General features: G+C 40.2%; 1 protein-coding gene across 1 annotated transcript in view; it reads left to right on the plus strand.

Moving 5' to 3' along the window:
• EPM2A (EPM2A glucan phosphatase, laforin) overlaps positions 1 to 20,201 on the plus strand; it is a 145,602-nt gene extending 125,401 nt beyond the window's left edge. Inside the window, exon 5 of the mRNA XM_089690194.1 lies at positions 19,830 to 20,201. Coding sequence (XP_089546320.1) covers positions 19,830 to 20,107 — 278 coding nt within the window. The 3' untranslated portion in view covers positions 20,108 to 20,201. The remainder of the gene's footprint in view (positions 1 to 19,829) is intronic.
• The last annotated feature ends 235 nt before the right edge of the window (positions 20,202 to 20,436 follow it).

Raw genomic sequence — 20,436 nt, forward strand, 5'->3', positions numbered from 1 at the left:
TTGTATTAGTATTTCTGATTGTATATTGTACCACTTAATCTCTGTAATAATTTGTCAGTCTCCTTCAAATATTTCCTTGTGTAAATACAGTCTCCTCTTATATAATTCCAGATCCAAACATTTTACACATTGTTATATTCAAAAGCGAAATGAATGTACCAATCATTATTATTTAGAGCTCTTTAAATTGAACCAATTATATTTCTGTTCCCCTCGATAATAAAATTAACAATTAATAAACCTAACCCAAATTAGTAAGGAACTATAAGTGTCAGAAAAAATATACTCCCAATTTACTCCCTTTCACATAACCCCATACTCCATAATTACACGCCCATGGAATTTTTTTTCTGTAAAAAATAAGTGTCTGAAAACCAAAAATAAACTTTGTGTGTAAGTGATGACTGATTCTGTTCTTTCAAAAAATATTTTACTGCCTTCATACACTTATTATGAGGAATAAGAGTGTATGGTAATGTGACATTCACAGTGACGAAATAAATATCATCTTCTACTCTAATAGTTGTGAGTCTATTTAATGGTTGTTTATTACCTTTAAAATAAGATCTACATTTTTTTAAACAGATGTTGCAGATGCCAATCCACGTACTCCCCTAGCAATGTAGTGATGGACTTATGTTGCAATTTATTGGTCATCCTGGAGGTTTTTATTTTTGTCGATTGTAGGTAAAAATACAATATTGTTACCTTTTTATATTAAATTTTTCATAAATATTCAACCCAAACTTGAACAGCAAAACCTTGTGTGCTGGCCAGGGACAAACTAGATATGAAACCACAACAATCCTCTTAAAAAAGCAATCACTCCCACTACTTGTATGAAACATGTATTGTTTATCTAATTCAACAATATTAAACATACTTAACTCCCTAACCGCTGAAAAACAATTAAAATTCTCATCATGGAGCCCTCTGAAATGTACGTAAATACCAATTACACATGGTGTATAAATCATACTGATACATAGGCTTGTTGGTTTATACACCTTTAATTGGTGTCAACATTTCAGAGGGCTCTTTGATGTGCTATATGGTATTGGTTAGGGTGTTATACCTTTTTATTACATCTCTAAACCTCTTAACTAAAAGCTGTAATTCCTTTCTAAATTTTTGAGTGGAATCAAAATGTAACGCTATTTGTGTTTTCTTATTATTTAGTATCATTTAGTATCCTATTTTAGATACTGATTTTCCCCATAATGAGCACCTTTCATCCCTTGTCAGCTGATATAATAGCAAGATTATGTTGATTTATAATACTCTTATATTCCCTCTGTTCACTGTACTTTTGTTCAATGCATTGCTTTGCTTTTATATTTTGAAAATCCTTAACCACTATAAACTGATTCATAACCAGATCATTTTTTCATTTCACTCCCTTCCTATGACCCCTTCATTAATAAATCCTCCTTTCTTCCCCTTGCTCTCCTTCGTCTATTGAGAAAGGATGAAGGGGGCTCTCAAATGTAACACAAATAGCGATAAATTTGTAATCACTGTAATTGACCATCTCAGCAATCAGAAGTCAAAGAGCCCATTTTGCCTATGATTAGTGCTTTCGAATGAGAGCGAGGTCACAGGCATTGTGTATGCAACTGGTGTATATATAAGTAGTAAGCAGAGTGCCATTTTTAACAACTTAACAATACTGGGCACTTATACCTCCTTCCTGCCCAGGCCACTTTTCAGCTTCCAGCGCTGTCGCACTTTGAAAGACTATTTCGCGGTCATGCAACACTGTACCCATATGAAATTTTTATCATTTTTTCACACAAATAGAGCTTTCTTTTGTTGGTATTTAATCACCACTGAGTTTTTTATTTTTTGCTAAATAAAACAAAAAACACCTGAAACTTTAAAAAAAATGCACTTTTCTTCGTTTCTGTTATAAAATTTTGCAAATAAATAAAATTCCTTCATAAATTTAGGTCAAAATGTATTCTGCTACATATCTTTGGTGAAAATAATAATAATTGAATTTGTATTTTTTTTCAAATATTTTTTTTATTTTAATTACATTTTTTCTTTTTTTTCACTATTTTATTTTTCAGCACACTGTGACCAAAGCAATACAATGTTACCATAGTAACATTGAACTACTCTGGGCAAGTGATCAGGATTTTTTTTTTTTTTTACACATTGTGATTGCTAATACCATTGTATTTCATTGATATTTGCAATCATTGTTACTGAATGAAACAGATTCATTTAGTCTTTTGTTGTGATTAGCTGTGATTGGGCAAAGCTCATCACATGATACAGATGGGCTGTGATTTGCCCTGTTTGTACCATGTGACTGCTTTGACCAATCACAGCTAATAACACAATTGTATACAATGAATGGCATGACTGGAAGCCATCCATTGTATACAATTGACATGTGATCTGCTTTGATTGGTCACAGCGGTCACATGACACTGGCAATGGGCCGGTGTAGTGATATGTCATCAGCTGTGTCCCTTGGACTTATCTGGTCACAGATTGCGCTGCTGCATCCCTGCAGCCGCGTGAGTGGCTCCTTTTGACAGGACGTCATATGACACCCAGTCACAACGGTGAGTGTCCCTCCCAGCCGTCAATCTGCTATAGGCTGGGCGGGAAAGTGTTAAACTGGCAGTTCAGAAATGCATGTCCACTTACTGTACCTGCCATTTCTCCCCCTGTTGCCATATTGGACATTAAGCTTAGACAATCCTCTTTATTTAAAATGTCAGACAGGATTAAAAGGAGAGGCAGTGGTTCTGTGTGCAGAAATAGTAGGGGGAGAGCAGGTTCTTAGGATAAAGCCAGCATCATGCCACACCATAGATAAGCAGGGCGCATCCTAATTTACTTTGAGACTGGCCTTTCTATACAGCTAGAACATACAAGGAAGGCAGTTGAGTTTCTCACAAAGCCTTTCTCTTCTTCCTTCTCCCAGGTGCAGAGCAGCTGGTTGTCTGCAATTGCTGCAAATACACCCTCTTCTCTTTTCTGCTAGTCCCACAAACTGGCATGGAGGAAGCAATGTTATTATTTCATCACATCCTCAGCTACTTGCAGAAGCAGAATACACAAAAATTCCTCAAATTGGATTTTAAGGGCGAAGAAGAGAGTACCAGAAACATAGAGGAAGAGAACTTTAGACAGAGAGCAGAAAGGGCAGTGATGTTCCTGCAGTTTACTGCCAAGCGGGCTCCAGCAGTGAGGAGTTTGGGGATGATAAGGTGGCAGACTCTATATAGGTGATTGGAGAGGAAAAACTACCACATGCAAGAGAATACACATTCATCTGCACCACAATATTCAGTGAGAGCAGCACCTCAATGACACTGGTATTCAACAAAAGCCACGCACTGATCATCCTTCTCCTTCCTCATTTTCACCCCCCCCCCCATCTCCACAAGATTCTAGAGATGCGTCCTCTGCAACACTTATCTGTAGCGTTAGGGAGGGATTGTCTCAAAAGAGGATACAGAGGCTTACATTATAGCAAATGGTGAGGGCCAGTATGAAGTCGCGCTGAGTGCGGTCAGCCATAGATTCGAACCTTGCCATAAGCTTCCAACAACCTCCCTGCAGTCTCCTACAGAATTTTTGACCAGGCAGGTTTCTCCTTTCTGCAGGGTGGATCATAAAAAAAAAAATTTATACAATGATACCTAGTCATACACCATGTCCAGCGTCGCAATGCCATCTTGGTAAAACTGCTAAATTTGCAGTTACTTATATTCCTGCTTGTGTAGTTGGCCCTTTGTGATTTTATGGCCTGTGCTATGCCACAGTGTCAGGTACGCAGCCACTGTTATTTTTCCCACAAGGCCATGCCTTCATTCAAACATTTGGATGGTAATGTATTTGTTTTGCTTGATCAATTATTCAGTGGTATGTTTTATATGGTCCAACAAGCATTGTCAGGAACATATCCTTTGCTGCTCATTGGGTAAATTTGCTGGTGGCTGGGATATATGCATGACAGGATACACCACTGGAGCTGATGGTGCCACTCTGTAACTTTGTTTTCATTGACAGAGCAGTCGGCTCTACCACCTTCAGCCTTGATTGTGGCCTAATCAAGCTGTTTACATACTGTCCAGCAACTGTATTAAATTTACAGCTATTGCCTCTGAAAAAATGCACTCTACTTTTGAATTCAGGATAAAACCTGTCTTACGCTTATATCGTGGTCAAAAGGAGCTGCTTACATACTATACAGCAACTGTACAATATCTGTGTCTACTGTTTCTAGAGTTATACACTCTAATATTTATCAAGAATAAACATTGTCTCGTCTATCCCTCCTATATGGCAGCCTTTCCAAGGTGCTTACATACTGTAAAGCCACTGTACTACAGTCTCTGAAATATTTCACTCTGTTATTTGAAGATAAAACCTTTTTTTGTCCCTCCCTCTTACATATTGGCCTAATCAAGTTGCTTGCATACTGTCTATTGACTGTATATTATTTGCAGCTATTTCCTTTCAAATATTAAAATTTAATTTTGATATCAGGGTAAAACCTGCCTCCTCTCTTCCTCTTACGTCTAAAGAAGCTGCTTACATACTGTCCATCTACAGAAGAAAACGTGTCATAAACCAGATTGGATGTTGCTGATGTTTTAGAGCCAAGAGAGACTGTAAAAGTTTAAAATCAATCACATTTCCACAACTTACAGCTTAACACCATCTCTGAAACTTACTGTGCAGTATGTAACATTTTGTTTTACATTTTTAAAGCGCTGAGCAAACTGTTGACGCTATATAAATCCTGTATAATAATAATAAATTGGTACATGTACCCTGGGGTAGTGCTAAGCTCCTCATACACTTTTGGCAATCCCTTGCCTATTAGACTCAAAATCAAGATTCACCCTCAATAGACTTCATTGGGGTTTGGTTTTAACTTTCACAATTTTCGGATTTCACACTGAGTTTGATCAATCTGCTGCAAATTGAACACAGGCACATTTTGCTCGTCCTTAATTCCCAGGTGTTGATGAGAATTAATCCCTACTGATGGGAAAATTACAAATTATAGAACAAAATGCACACTTGTATCTAGTGTAACAATTTATTGACACTAAAACTGGTAAAAATAGAAAGATTTTTTTGTGTATGTGCATGTATCTTTGTCTATAGATAACATAGAAAATAAAATAAATTTTTCAAGACAACATTGCCAATAGAAAACCTAGTTTGTTCACCATTAATAATAGGGGCTTTAATCAAGCAAATTAGAGACACCATTAGATGAAAATCAGACTGCCTTTCACTAAGAAAATTCTATGAAGTAGTTTTTCTGTGTATTTTCCTCTCCAGTATTTGTAATACTGGGCAACCAATTTGCATAGGAATGCAACAGATTTACCATTGGAGATGACACTTTGTTGACACCCTTTTTCTTTTGCCTAACCAAATTTTCAACTTCTCTCTTCCATTAGCTGTTGTGTGACAACTTGAAATAAGCATAGATTTCAAGTAATTTATACTAGCTGACGTGAAATTGATTTGATAGCATTTGAATAAATGCATAAGCTAATGAAAAGTTGTTAGTTGATAATCTTTTAAATGAGTCTGGATATCTTAGTGATTAAGGCATAAAAACTTATTTACTTGTTAACAATGATTCTTAGAGCGTATAAAAAAAGAAATCTGCACTGCCATTGATCATTCCTCTTGAATGTTTTGTCTCAGTAGTATGCGCTTCACAACTTCAGAACTAAATTACTTTTATCTAGAGTAATTTGCTTCATTTGCTAAGCTGCAGAAACATGACTAAATGTAACTGAAGGAAATAATAGGCCAAGCAATGCATTCATAGAGATGTTTAGGAAAGAAAGGCTACTGAGAGTTTTCTTCACAAATAAACTTCATAAGTTCATGATGTAGCTACAGTGTTACGCAAGCTGGCCATACCCAAGCACAATGGACAGGATGATATCTGTTTTAGAAAGCCTTAGGGACCACCGCACAACTCAGACTTAGTCCATGGTAAGCACGTGTTGATGATGAGCTGTCGCACAGAGATTTTTAATGAAGTTATAAAATCTCTGTGTGCAAATAACAAGTACTTCACATTGCAAGTGTCACATTGGGCTAACATCTAAAAAAATTAGAGGCCACATTCCAGACACTTACTTTATCCACTTTATTATTCTAGTGTTCACTCTATGGATCTGTCACCCTTGCAAATGCGTTTCACTCAAGAATGAGCATAGTGAAGGAATGGACTCCACTACTAAATTCATACAGTGTGAAATGTGTTATAGAGAGGGACCCAGAACCCATGAAATTGCCACTGGTACAGTAACATTTTATGTCAATCGTAGCAAAACGAAAAAATAATGTTTGTATATTATTTTTAGGGTGGTGTAGTATAGGGATTTATTTTATACTTATCTGGGTACATACACTGCAAGACTTATTTCTGATAAAGCATGGAATGTCTAGTCTCCGGATTTTTTCTAAATTTGATATCATCTACTAAAAACTAAAGCTGGCCATACATTGACCGAAATTTGGCCTATTCAACAAGGACCAGCCAAATTTTGATCAAGGCATGGTCACCCCCAGTGGATGTGTTTAGGTTTTGTGCTGCCCTAGGCAACACAAAAATCGGACCCCCCCCCCCCCAGCAGAGAGAGCCTAACATTGACCAACAACACCCCTGCCCCCCCACCCACCTGAGAGAGCCTTCCACTAACACTCCCCCCGGAGAGAAAGTCACTCACCTTCACAGCTCTGGACATCTCTGGGAACGAGAGTCGGGCTCTGCATACACCATCAAGCAGTCTGCAGCCTCTCTTGACTCCCACCTGGTCCCCATTCTGCAAATGTCCCTTCTTCCAGGGGGCAGTGCTGCCCCCCCTGAAAAATGCTGCCCTAGGCAAATGCCTTGTTTGCCTTGTGGTAAATACGCCCCTGGTCACCCTTGCTCAACTGAAGTCAATCATTTGTTCCACTTCTGTTGAAGGCACATGCTGTAAAATAGAAATCTCTTAAATGTAGATACAGACAGCAATGAAACGTCAACAATCATATTTATTCTCTGCTCTATCCAGAATCTAAAATTAAAGCCGAACTCCAGGTTTGTCTTTATTGCAGACTTATAATGGTCCAGCTTGTACCGATGTATGTACACATATCTTATACCTGAGGGGCAGCCATGGAAGCTGACAATTACTCTTGTAGTTTGCATTACTGTAGTGAAAACTATGATCTTCTGGGTCCTGTGCATGCAGCTTACCCTCTACACACTTACCACAGGGGGTCGCCTGCTTGGCACTGCCACCATTTATAGAACATCTTGTATTTTTTAATTGAATAGAAGGCATTCTCTGATCGGACAAGGTGGAGTTTGTGACATCATTGCCACTCTTCTTCATCTTTTATGATCATAAAATGCCTTGTATTAGGAAAAATACAAGGCGTTCCAGGAATGGCAGCAGCATTGAGCGAGTGACCCCTGTGGTCAGTGTGTGGGTGGGGCCAGGAGAAGGGACCCAAGTAAAGAAAGCAAAACACCTGAAGGGTTTACATTTATTGTATTTTGAAAAGTGCAGATTACAGAACAACAAGGTTGCTTGCAGAATTCAAATACTAGCACTTACAGTTCTACTGTGGCAACAGGTACAAAAAACTGATAGACACATATGCAGGACACTTGCAGTAACTGGTGGAGTACCTGTTGCAGTAACAGGCTCGGTAACATCTGTAGTAACCTGTATGATGACCACTCCCCACAGGCACAGTACAAGTCTCTGCAGAGTGGTATCACAGTCCTTAGTGCACAGGAGCAATGAAACAATAAAGCAAGGCCAGTTGGACTTGGGTAATTGCAGCACTTTACCACAGGTATGCAGTGGTATATCCTCAAGCACAGTAGGTCACAGTACAGACAAGGTCTACATCACTGGGGTGGCATCTGCTGGAGGGGTGGATGATAGGCAGGGTGTCTGACACAGGTGGTGGCTCTAACAGGCTTGCAGCAAGTTGCTGCAGCATATCCAGAGACCAGTGGCTATATGGAGCATGCAGTGTTATCCCCTACTCTAACCCTCCTCGCACTGGAACCTCTTCCTAATGCTAACTCCTGCCAGATGAGGTTCCTCTCCCTACGCTGTTCAGCTTTAAATGTTTTGGCTAGTGTTGGGTTGAAAGTTAACTTGCAGTACCATAAAAACAAAAAATATCTTTTAGGAGACGCTTTCCCCAGCTTAGCTTGTGTTATTTTATTTAACTGTTGCAATCTGCATTAATATTTACATTTATAGCAACCGACTAGATCCATTCTTCCAGATACACAATGTAGTCCACCTCTCTTGCTTGTGTTTACGCAAGCATGTAAACGCTTACACCCTCCTCTCTGTCTGCTAGCATTAAGCTGAGTACACATAGTTCAAAATTCAGTGGATTCAGCAGGGACCTGCTGAATTGCATTCTGTGTGTGGCCCTCCCTGTCCATCTAAAGTAGATCGGTCGATGGACTTCTGTGAAACAGGACCGCTGGAGACAGTTATTTTGATCAATGGCTGCAGTGCTGATCAATGTATTCCAACAACAGTGGTGTCCTGTCAGAATACAATGGCACAGCTGAGAGGATTTCTACGGCTATTACGAAGTGGTATCAAAAAGTTTTGAGACTAGATCTGTTTACAAGAAAGTACTTTATTTATCTAAGTTTACACACTATTAACTTCAAAATAATCCCCTTGCACAGCAATACAGTACTTCCAGCATTCCTTCCACTTCTGGAATGTGTCCTGGAAGTCTTCTTTTCGAAGCGTGTCAAGCACCTTCTGCTATTCTCGCTGGATCTCCTCAATGTTGTCAAAACAGCAAACTTTAAGCTGGACCTTCATCTTCAGGAAGAGGGAGTAGTCCACATGAGCCAAATCTGTAGGGCACATGCAAAAGTGAGATCATTGCAGCCTGGGGACAAACTTGGCAGCAACACAGTGTATGTTCAAATCACACGTGATGGTTGCCTGAACTGTTCCGTATGACACACCAACAATGGCAGCAATGTTGTGGGTTGTTCTCCGACGATCATCATGCACAAGTTGCCAGATGGTTTCGGTATTTCAACATTTTTCAGTGAGCTCATTGAAGGTCTTCCTGATCTCTCGTTGTCTTCCAGTGAAGATCTTCCGTTCTTCAAGCATGCCACTCAAAACACCTTGAACGACTCATTGCAGCATCGCCGTAAACTTGCTGAATCATGTCAAATGTCTCTGTGGCAGATTTTCCCAGTTTTACCCAGAATTTCATGTTTGCTCTTTGTTCTAACTTGCTGTCCATGACGAAATACCAGACATGGTAACACACGTGGTCAGAATAGTATCAGTTGCACAGCTCCTGATGTACACAAGGTGATGTCCTTTGTCACACTGATTTATGAAGGTCAGTGCTCCCTGTGACTGTGTGTGCAGCCTTGTGCTGCCATCTGTTGGTGTGTTACAAAACTAGTCTCTAAACTTTTTGATACCACCTTGTATACAGTGGTAACCTACTTGTACCTTCTCAATGTGTTACTCTTTAGAATTGTGGGGGATGCCTAAGAAAGAAGATCAATCAGTGTTCTGTGGAATTTTCAAGAAGTTGGACTTGACAGTACTGATGAATAATCTGGGAAAATCTATCTAATGCAGATACCAAAATTTGCCTTGAATTTACTTAATTTGCTCTACTGAATAGAACTCCAGTCCACAAGTGCATGGGATCCAGTGAGTCATCCATATTTATGGAGTTGGACAATATGCAAGGTGTTGTGAGAGCATTTTTCCACAAATTCTAATTAGGAAAACATCTTTCAAATATATGAACTAGTAAGGGATATTAACAACTTGCCCTCCTAAGGATTTACCCCCCTTCCTGACCAGGCCATTTTGTACTATGGCACTGCGTTAATTTAAATGACAGTTGCGCGGTCATGCAATGCCGCAGCCAAATAAAATCTACGTCCTTTTTTTCCCACGAATAGAGCTTTCTTTCAGTGGTATTTGATCGCCTGTACATTCTTTATTTTTTGCATAACAAAAAATAAAATAAACCGACAATTTTGAGAAAAAAAACTATATTTTTGACTATTTGCTATTAAATATGTCCAAATTTAAAAAATGAAATTCGGTCATAAATTTAGGCCAAAATGTATCCTGCTACATGTCTTTGCTAAAACAAATCCCAATACATGTAAATTAATTGGTTTACGTGAAAATTATAGTATTTACAAATGGAGGTACAGTTGCAAGAAAAAGTATGTGAACCCCTTGGGATTACGTGGAGTTTTGCATAAAATGTGCTCTGAATGTCATCTAAGTCACAACAATAGGAGAACACAGTCTGCTGAACATAATACTACACAAACATTAGACGTTGCCATGGTTTAATTGCACTAACATGTAAACATTCAGAGTGCAGGGAGGAAAAAGTATGTGAACCTTTGGACTTAATAACTGGTTGACCCTCCTTTGGCAGCAATAACCTCAACCAAATGTTTCCTGTAGTTGCAGATCAGACCTGCACAACGATCTGGAGTAATTTTGGACCACTCCTCTTCACAAAACTGTTTCAGTGTAGCAATATTCTTGGGATGTCTGGTGTGAATCGCTCTCTTAAGGTCATGCCACATCATTTCAATCGGGTTGAGGTCAAGACTCTGACTGGGCCACTCTAGAAGGCGTATTCTGTGCTGTTGCAGCCATTGTTTTGTTGAATTACTTGTATGCTTTGGGTCATTGTCCTGTTGCATCACCCATTGTCTGCGGAGCTTCATTTGGCTTACAGATGGTCGTACGTTTTCCTGCAAAATGTCTTGATAAACTCTGGAATTAATTTTCCCATCAATGACAACAATCCGTCCAGGTCCTGAGGCAGCAAAGCAGCCCCAAACCATGATGCTCCCTCTGCCATGTTTTACAGTGGGGATGAGGTTTTGATGTTGGTGTGCTGTGCCTTTTTTTCTCCACACATGGTGTTGTGTGTTCTTCCCAAACAACTCAATCTTGGTTTCATCTGTCCACAGTATATTTTGCCAGTAGTGCTGTGGAATATCCAGGTGCTCTTTTGCAAACTTCAAACGTGCTGCAATATTCTTTTTGGACAGCAATGGCTTCCTCCCTGGTGTCCTCCCATGTACTCCATTCTTGTTTAATGTTTTCCTTATTGTAGATGTGTCAACAAAAATGTTAGCATGTGCCAGAGATTTCTGTAGGTCTTTAGCTGACACTCTGGGATTCTTCTTTACCTCATGCAGCATTCTGCGCTGTGCTCTTGCAGTCATTTTTACAGGACGACCACGCCTAGGGAGAGTAGCAACAGTGCTAACCTTTCTCCATTTGTAGACAGTCTGTCTTACCGTGGACACATGAACATCAAGGCTTTTAGAGATACTTTTGTAACCCTTTCCAGCTTCATGCAAGTCAACAATTCCTGATCGTAGGTTTTCTGAGAGCTCTTTTCTGCGAGGCATGGTTCACATCAGACAGTGCTTCTTGAAACCAGTAAACCCAAAACAGGTGTGTGTTTTTTATGGGCAGGACAACTGTCAGCAACACATCCATTATCATCACACTGATTGGAGTCAAGGTTGGCTCACTCCTGGCTCCAATTAGCTCTGGGAGAAGTCATTAAGCTATGGTCTCACATACTTTTTCCTCTGTGCACTGTGAATATTTACATGTTATGTGCAATTAAACCACGGCAACATCTAATGTTTGTGTAGTATTATGTTCAGCAGACTGTGTTCTCCTATTGTTGTGACTTAGATGACATTCAGAGCACATTTTATGCAAAACTCCACGTAATCCCAAGGGGTTCACATACTTTTTCTTGCAACTGTATATATACTAGGATTTTTTTAAAAAAATATTTTTACCAGTAATGGCGGTGATCAGCGACTTATAGCAGGACTGCGGCGGGCATTCTGACACTGAGGGGAACTGACTTGGAGTCACTGACATCCTCAGTAACACCAATACAGTGATCAGTGCTAATAAAAAGCACTGACACTGTACTAATGGCACTGGGCAGGAAGGGGTTAACATGTGATCAAAGGATTATCTGTGTGCTGTTTTACACTCTGTGTGTGCTTCACTGTAAGCACATTGCTTTGCATGGCTGTGCTATGCAGAACCATGCAAAGCAGTGTGCAGGAGCTGACAGGGGAGAGAACTGTTTTGTTTACAAAATGTTCCCCCCCCCCCCCCCGTTGGAGATGCTTGGCAATCACCAGGCGACAACGAGTAATCACCAGGCACCAGCACGCAATCATCGGCCGGGGCCCCGTGATTGACAGCCACAGCCGCGAATGGTGGTGGAAATGCAAGGTGCAAAATCTTGTATATATACATGATTTTGCGCACTCGTGCCACCCTGTAGCAGTACTTCTGCTACAGGGCGGACGGGAAGAGGTTAAAGTGGAATTCCAAGATAAAACTAACTAGCTTAAAACTGCTCCAAACCCCTTCTAACACCTATACTAACTACCCTGTAAATGGAAGATGCATATATTTACCTATTTTCAGGGCACTCTGACCTGGTCACATGATTGGCTCCCAGCGGCTGGCTTCAGGAGAGAGCTGACAACCCTGAGCTCTGGGAATAGGCACTTGTAAGAATCCTTCTTTTACAGGGTAGTTAGTGTAAGTGTTAAAAGAGGGTGGGAGCAGTTTTAAATTGATATAAAAGCTGTAAACCTCATGGGAATAAATAAACTGTGACTGACTGCTGTTGAAGCATGGAAGGGAAATGAAAGGGGGGATGCTAATAGGGGAAAAATAACCATATGGACTTCCAGTTCTTCTTTTAGGTCATTCGGTTTGAGAAAACCTAATTTAAAAATCCAATAAGTCTTCTGAGCACATCATTTTTTTTAACCTCTCACCCTCATCCAGATCTGCAGATATAGATTGGATCACTGTGACTTTGAGGAGTCACTCTTATGGTACTGTATAAAAAGTTTTGAGATGCTATATTCTGGAACCTCATTTTGCACATTCCTCCTGTATTCTCCAAAACTGGTATGACCTACATAACTGTGGCCTACATAGCAAAGTATGCATGGACAAGTGATGAGATACACTGTATCACAATTTTAAAGAACATGTAAGAAACTCTTCTGTATGATATAGAAAAGTTTCTTACATGCTCCTCTAATTTTGATCTGGATGAGGATGAGAGGTTAAAAAGACTATGTGCTCAAGAGACTTACTGGATTTTTAAATCAGGTAGTTTCAAGCTGAATGGCCTAAATGAAGAACAGGAAGTCCATAAATTATTTGATGGTTCTCTACTCCCACTGGTCTCCCTCCTTCCTGCATTAGCATCCCCCCTCTCCCCCCTTAATTTCCCTTCCATGCTTCAACACCAATCAGTCGCAGTTTATCTATTCCCAGTTTTAAACTTAGTTATATCTAGCCTGGAATTTCACTTTAAATACTCCACAAAGTGCATTGCTTTTCCAGGTAGGGTATATATATATATATATATATATATATACTATATTATATATATATATACTAATATAAATATAGTAGTAGAATAATTCAAACATGAAAAGTAAACAAACAAGCAAAAAAAATAAAATATTCTACTGAAATGTTAAAATATTACATTAAAGACCTCAAAGTTGATTTTAAATCTTTGTAAGAAAACAGAACAGAGAAATTCCAAAGCCAAATCTATAGCAAGAAGACTGACCTGCAGCAAAAAACATATTGTCTTCTCCTGTTAGCTGCAGTATTTTATGAATATAAGGCCAATAGTGTGCTGCAGGATTCCACAGGACTTGGAGTTTTGTAACATTTTATAGCTTGATGTTTAGTGTAAACCAAAATTAAAACTAGATTTGTTTGTACAGTATAGTCTGCTGCAGATAATAGGCAGCTGGCTATGGAAGGAAACCATGTTATTGCAATTTGCTGATATATGAAGAATACTGTAATTAGAAAGCAAGTAAATTGATATAACTGGTGTAGGAAATGTGCAATCTTTCTGAAATATAACCTTTTGTTGTAACCGTTTATTAGTTATATTTTTATACTCGAATGAACACTCTTGCTGTAATGGATAAATCCCATATACTGTATACATTAAAGCTAAAACCTAAGAAATTATTATGTTTTCTCTGACCTGTGCTCTCAATTCCACCCCTGGATGCTCAGTGCAGGAAATACATGAAATGTTCTGCAGAGTGGTTCATATGCCAGCTCCCCTATCTGCCAAGGAGATATTTAGAAAACTCAGGAAAAAAAAAGAAAAAAACTGTTGCAAGTAAATGTAGGCATCTAGAGTTGCTTACAGCTGTACTTATAGGTATCTGATATCACTACTGCCTCCCTACTTTCTCCCTGTTATCAACTTCTCAATATTACCTGTCTACTCACCTACTACCCTGCTAATGCTCCTCTACTTACCCTAAGTAACCTAGCTCAGCTACCACCCACTACTACTGTACGTCTTCCACCATCCCCACTGTCCTTTTTACTACTTGTATGGTCATGTACCTGCACCTAATTTTCCCTACTACCACTCTACAGCACACCTCTGCCACTTCTTTACTGCTTCTCTATTGCTCCATTACTGGTTGCACTTCCAGGTATCCAAACTCTGCCACCCTCCTATGACTCTTCTACTTGCTGCCCTACTACTTTGCTATTGCCTCCACACTACACTTCTATTTTCTGCAGTGGTAATTACCTGAGCTACTACCCCCAACTACTGCTCCACTGCCCCTCTACTACGCCTTCAGGCTAGATTCACAGCTACGCAGTTTGCGTTTGATCCGTTTCTACAGTGCTTTCTGTGGTGTATTTTGCATTTTTGCAGATGCGTTTTGCATTTTCTTTTTACATTTTGTTTCTTGTTGCTAGGCAGATTAAAAGGCAAAATGCATCAAAAGGGCATCAAAAATGCACTACATGCTTTTCTGCAGCATCTCCATTGAAGTCTATAGAACCAAAAATGCAACATTTTGTGCTTAAGAGTCCCTGACCCTTTCCAAAAAAATGCACAGGGTGAAAACGAGATGTGAACGTGTCCCTTAGGAAAGCATGTTAAATGGACAGTAGAGCATTTCTGCAAAACGCTGCGGAAAACGCTTAGGTGTGAAACTAGGTTCAAACTTACCCTCTACTGCCTGTACTGACAGGTATGTGTTTCTCTTACTCTTACTATTCCCTGCTATCCTTCTATCACCCCCTACCCATCTCCTACCCCCTATTGCTTCTCTACTGCCCCTCTGATGTTTCCCCCCTGCCCAACACTGCCTCCCTACTATCTGTACTGCTATTATCCCGACCTTCCTCTTCCCTTACTACTTAATATTATTATTATTATACAGGATTTATCTAGAGCCAACAGTTTGCACAGTGCTTGCTACCACTCTACAGTTCCCACTGTCCCAATCTGCATTCTGATTCTGCTCTTCACTAGAGATTATATGATCCTAGGGAGTTGATTAAAGGTAAATCGGATATTTACTTTGCAAGGGAATTTGCATTTTCCAATTTGCCCCAGTGCACAGCGAATGTGGTGAAGGTTCCCTTTAACCGCCTCCCGCCATATAGTAAAATGACGGATGCAAGGCGGTTCTCTCAGTCTGGGAGGACATCATATGACGTCCTCCCATTCTAACTGCGCATGCACGGCTCCGGGAGCGTGCAGCGCAGCGATCTGCAGTGCGCTGTGTCCCTTGGACACAGCAGATTACCGATCAACGGTAAGAGCCGAAGATGTCGGCACGATCATGTGATCAGCTGTGTCCAATCACAGCTGATCACATGTAAACAGGGAAATGCAGGTTATCGTCATTTCTCTACTCACGAGCTGTCACGCTGACCGTTCGTGAGGAGAGACGAGCCGGTAATCGGCATTCCTCGGAGGGGACATGTACACAGATCATCAGAGCACTGATGATCAGTGTGCCCTGATGATCAGTGTAGCCCCAGCAGTGCCACATATCAGTGCCACATATCAGTGCCACATTTCAGTGCCCATCAGTGCACATCAATGCCACATATTAGTGCCATCTGAGCTGCCTTTCAATGTCACCCATCAGTGCCAGTCAGTGCCACCTATCAATGCCAGTCAGTGCCACCTATCAGTGCAAGTTGGTGCCGCCTATCAATGTGCATCAGTTCTGCCTATCAGTGCCCGTCAGTGCTGCCTATCAGTGCCGCCTAACAATGCCTGTCAGTGCTGCCTATCGGTGCCAGTCAGTGCCACCTATCAGTGCCGCCTATCAGTGTCATATATGAGTGCTGCCTTTCAGTGCCCATCAGTGATGCCCGTCAATGCCCATCAGTGCCACCTACCAGTGCCTCCTCATCAGTGCCCATCAGTGCCACCTATCAGTGCCCATCAGTGCAGCCTATCAGTGCACATCAGTGCAGCTTCATTAGCGCACATCAGTGAAGGAGAAAAATCACTTATTTACAAAATTTATAACAAAAACTAGGAAATTCAAAATTTTCAGTGGTTTTTGGTTTAAGAAAAAATAAAAAACCCAGAGGTGATTAAATACCACCAAAATAAAGCTCTATCTGTCCCAAAAAAAGGATAAAAATTTCATATGGGTACAGTGTTGCATGACCGCGCAATTGTCATTCAAAGTGCAGCAGCGCTGAAAGCTGGAAATTGGCCTGGGCAGGAAGGGGGTATAAGTGCCCTGTAGACTAGTGGTTAAAAAGAATAGCCAATCACAAGGAAGTTAAATAAAAAAACAGCATTTTTCCTTTCACATGATCGAATAATGAAAGTCAGCAGCATTTCACCTCATTCACTAAGCTCTGGGGCAAATTCCCTTGTAAAGTGCATCTTCCTTTGAAAAGTGAACAGTCTAATTTGCTGTTGGCAAATCAATCCCAGGGCATCAATAAGCAGTTTAGGGTGGAACATTTCCTAAGAGTGTCAAGTATTTAATGTATTTAATAAATATATACCTAACACATCAAGCCTTATTTATCAGTTCCAATTTTACTGTTTATATATATATATTTATAGGCTAGTTTATATTTTCATTAGCCCTCTGAAGAATGATTGGCGGTGGCTAGCTCTTCAGAAAGCATTTGACAGGCAGCAGGGAGGCATTACGGTGCTTTGTCACTGCCTGTTTTAACCCCTAATTTCTTGAACCACTGTGACACAAACACATGTATTGCATGCAGGTCCGGCACAGTTGCAGTGCTGTCCCATTCATTAAATGAGTCATGTTCTGCAGGGGTAGCAGTTGTGGGGGCAGTAAAAATGTGGCTCAACTATGGGTTTTTACATCCCCCCAGACCACAAGTGTAAAGGAGGCCATATACTGTTGCTATTTTAGTATGAGTCAGATTTAAGAGAGAGGCCAGGGGTGGAATTACAAACCAGAAGTCTTTGGGGCAACATTTCAACTATAGGTGCTATATTTAAAGTGCAGATACCGTATTTAGCACAGACATGCTTACAGCTCACCAGTGTACCATTTTACAGGCAAATTGTCATGTGGTTTCAGTAAGTACTCATTTCTATTATTCTAATATAGTGTTTCTGGCATGATTTTCTCAGCATTTCACATTTTTTGCTTATTTTCTGCAGTATAATTTCCTGATCTCATTTTATATTAGGTTTCATCTCCTTCTATTAGTCAGTGCATTCTTCATCTTTTGTGAATGATTGTCATAATGGATATATTGACACAATAAAATATATATATATATATATATATACACAGAGAGAGAACTGCTTTTTTATGTGGACAATGAGATACTGGAGTGAGAAGGCAACATTACTGTCAGTTACACTACATGTGTCAAATCTGGCCCTCCCGGCCATTTCATGTGGCCCTCATACCTCTCCTGTAGCTGCAGCACCCTCCTCATCTCTGCCCGCTCCCCCACCTTGTCTCAGCATTCAGCAGCAGAGAGGAGGACAGAACTCCTCCTACAGATCCCTTGACTCTCTGTGCCTCTGCAGCACCCCCTCGTTTCCACCTCTGCTGGGTCTCAGCATGCAGCAGACTCCAGCAGCTGACTCCAGCCCTTCTCTGATCCTCCACCCACCAGTTTCTTTGCAGAAGTAGCACAAGGTAAGATGGTGCACTGTGATGTAAGGGAGGATGGGGGGCTGTTGACTTCTGATGGTGGGGTGCTCTGGACATCTAGTCTTAAAGATACAACCGGCCCGGGGGGGCAACCATAAGGCTGATGCGGCCCCACGATGAAACTGAGTTTGACACCACTGAGTTACACATAAGGGTTTGAATAACACAATTCATTTCATCAGCTTCTATTAGAGGTTTAGGCAGGATAATGAAACAGTAGTATTAGTAGCAGTAGTAGTAGTATAAGTAGAATTTTGCTGAGCAATAATTTAAATCTAAAATGTCTTTATGACAAAGCCATATAATAAACCATATTTGGACCTGGATGGACAATGTTACCCCGTATCATTAAAGGAGAAGTACAGTCAAAGCTCTTTTGTCTGTATTTCTTCTATGGATGACAGGAGTGAAGTTTGTTCTGAACTCCTGTGACCTGGTTTCAGCTGACAGCGACTAATTTTAAGCTAACAGGCAGTGATGATCCCGCCATATGGTTGGGATACATCTGAGAGTCTGGAGTGGCACCTGGCTCATCCTCTCAGCGAGCCACTGAGAGCCTAAGCCAGCTGCTCCCTGCCCTTTACAGTCCAGCGCTCCAGTGAGTACGAAGGGGCAGAGCAGGCTATCTACTCACAGCAGTGGTGAGAACTCAGCAGTCATGTGATCGCTGAGTTCTCACTCTTAGAGCCGGCAGGGGACAGATGCAGCATTGGGCCAATGCTGCATCCACCTACGTAAGTATGATTTTTATAAAAAAAAAATATTCCCATACTTCTCTTTTAAATCTTGTGACCGTTCAGAGTAGAATCACTGCATTGGCCACAGTAACATGACCAATTTAATACTTTTGTGTTTTTGTACTTCAGCACTTTTAGTGGTGTGCTATGGATGTAGGTGCAATTAAGAAAAAAGCAAAAGTATACTTATTGTAAGGGCTTATTTGCTGTCCATTGTGTAAGGACAGTCACAAAATTACATTTCACTCACTCCTATGGACTGTATTGAAGCTATGGTGCATTGACATGTGCTAACATTAGGTGAGGTGATAAATGATTGAACAGTACTGACTGGCATATTCAAGGCTTTGAATATCTTTTTATATCCTTTTCCACCTTTATAAAGTTCCATTACCTTGTTACAAAGGTCTTTTGACAGTTCTTTTCTGCTCCCCATGGCTCAGTATCAAGCCTGTTCAGTGCATCCAGTTAACAAACTCATTGACTATTTGTACATAGACACTAATTGCAATTTAAAAAGCCACAGATGTGGAAAATTAACCTTTTAATTGCCATTTTAACCTGTGTGTGTCACCTTGTGTGTCTGTACCAAGGCCAAACATTTCAGGGTATGTAAACTTTTGATCAGGGCCATTGGGTGAATTCTGTTATCATTATGACTTAAAAAGGAGCCAGACAAATATGTGATAACAAATGGCTTCATATGATCACTATCCTTAAATAAAAGACAGTTTTTTGGCATGATCAGTCATATTTTCAATATATAATATAATTTGCTTTCCAGCAGTGTTTGCCCTATTGAGAACCGTGAACTGACGTATATTTGTAGCAATGTTTTTAAAGGTTCCATAAAATAAAGTTTTAACCTATTATCTGCATTCTGAAGTATTGGTTGTTTTTCAAACTTCTTGCAAGTTTTATTTACCCTTTTTTAAATAAGTAAAACAATTATATCTGCTTTAGTTACAGAGCCGAATTTATCTAAAATAATATGTTTTTGATGTTTTCTCTAGGCAGAGTTCGGATGCTTCCACAAGCTGTATACCTCTTATTTGGTCTGTTAGAAAATGGTCACACAGTCTATGTTCATTGCAATGCTGGAGTTGGCAGATCTACAGCTGCTGTTTGTGGATTCCTCATGTATGTCATTGGCTGGAGCCTCAGAAAAGTGCAGTACTTTCTTGCTTCACGAAGACCAGCAGTCTATATAGATGAAGAAGCTATGATACAAGCCCAGGGGGATTTCCATAAAAAGTTTGGTCAGCTCCGTTCCACTGTGTGTCGGATATAATAAACTCATGACTGTAGGAAACTTACATTTGCTGCATATAAGTACAAGTATAAGTTTACATTCTTTTGTTTCAATTAAATGTTCTGTCCCTTTATTAAGCTACTTATTATTATTATTATTATTATTATTATTATTCAGTATTTATAAAGCGCCAATAGTTCGCTCAGCGCTGTACATTACAAAGGGGGACAGAACATGTGACAGAACAATACCAATACAATGCAAAACATGAGGGGATCGAGGGCCCTGCTCTTTCAAGCTTACAATCTAGGAGGGAGGGGATGGTGGCACAGGAGGAGATAGCTGTGGGGGATGGAGTGGTAGGAAGA

This window comes from Staurois parvus, unplaced genomic scaffold (assembly GCF_062004578.1).
Source record: "Staurois parvus isolate SC_StPar_1 unplaced genomic scaffold, SC_StPar_1.0 ptg000520l, whole genome shotgun sequence".
NCBI classification, from domain to species: domain Eukaryota; kingdom Metazoa; phylum Chordata; class Amphibia; order Anura; family Ranidae; genus Staurois; species Staurois parvus.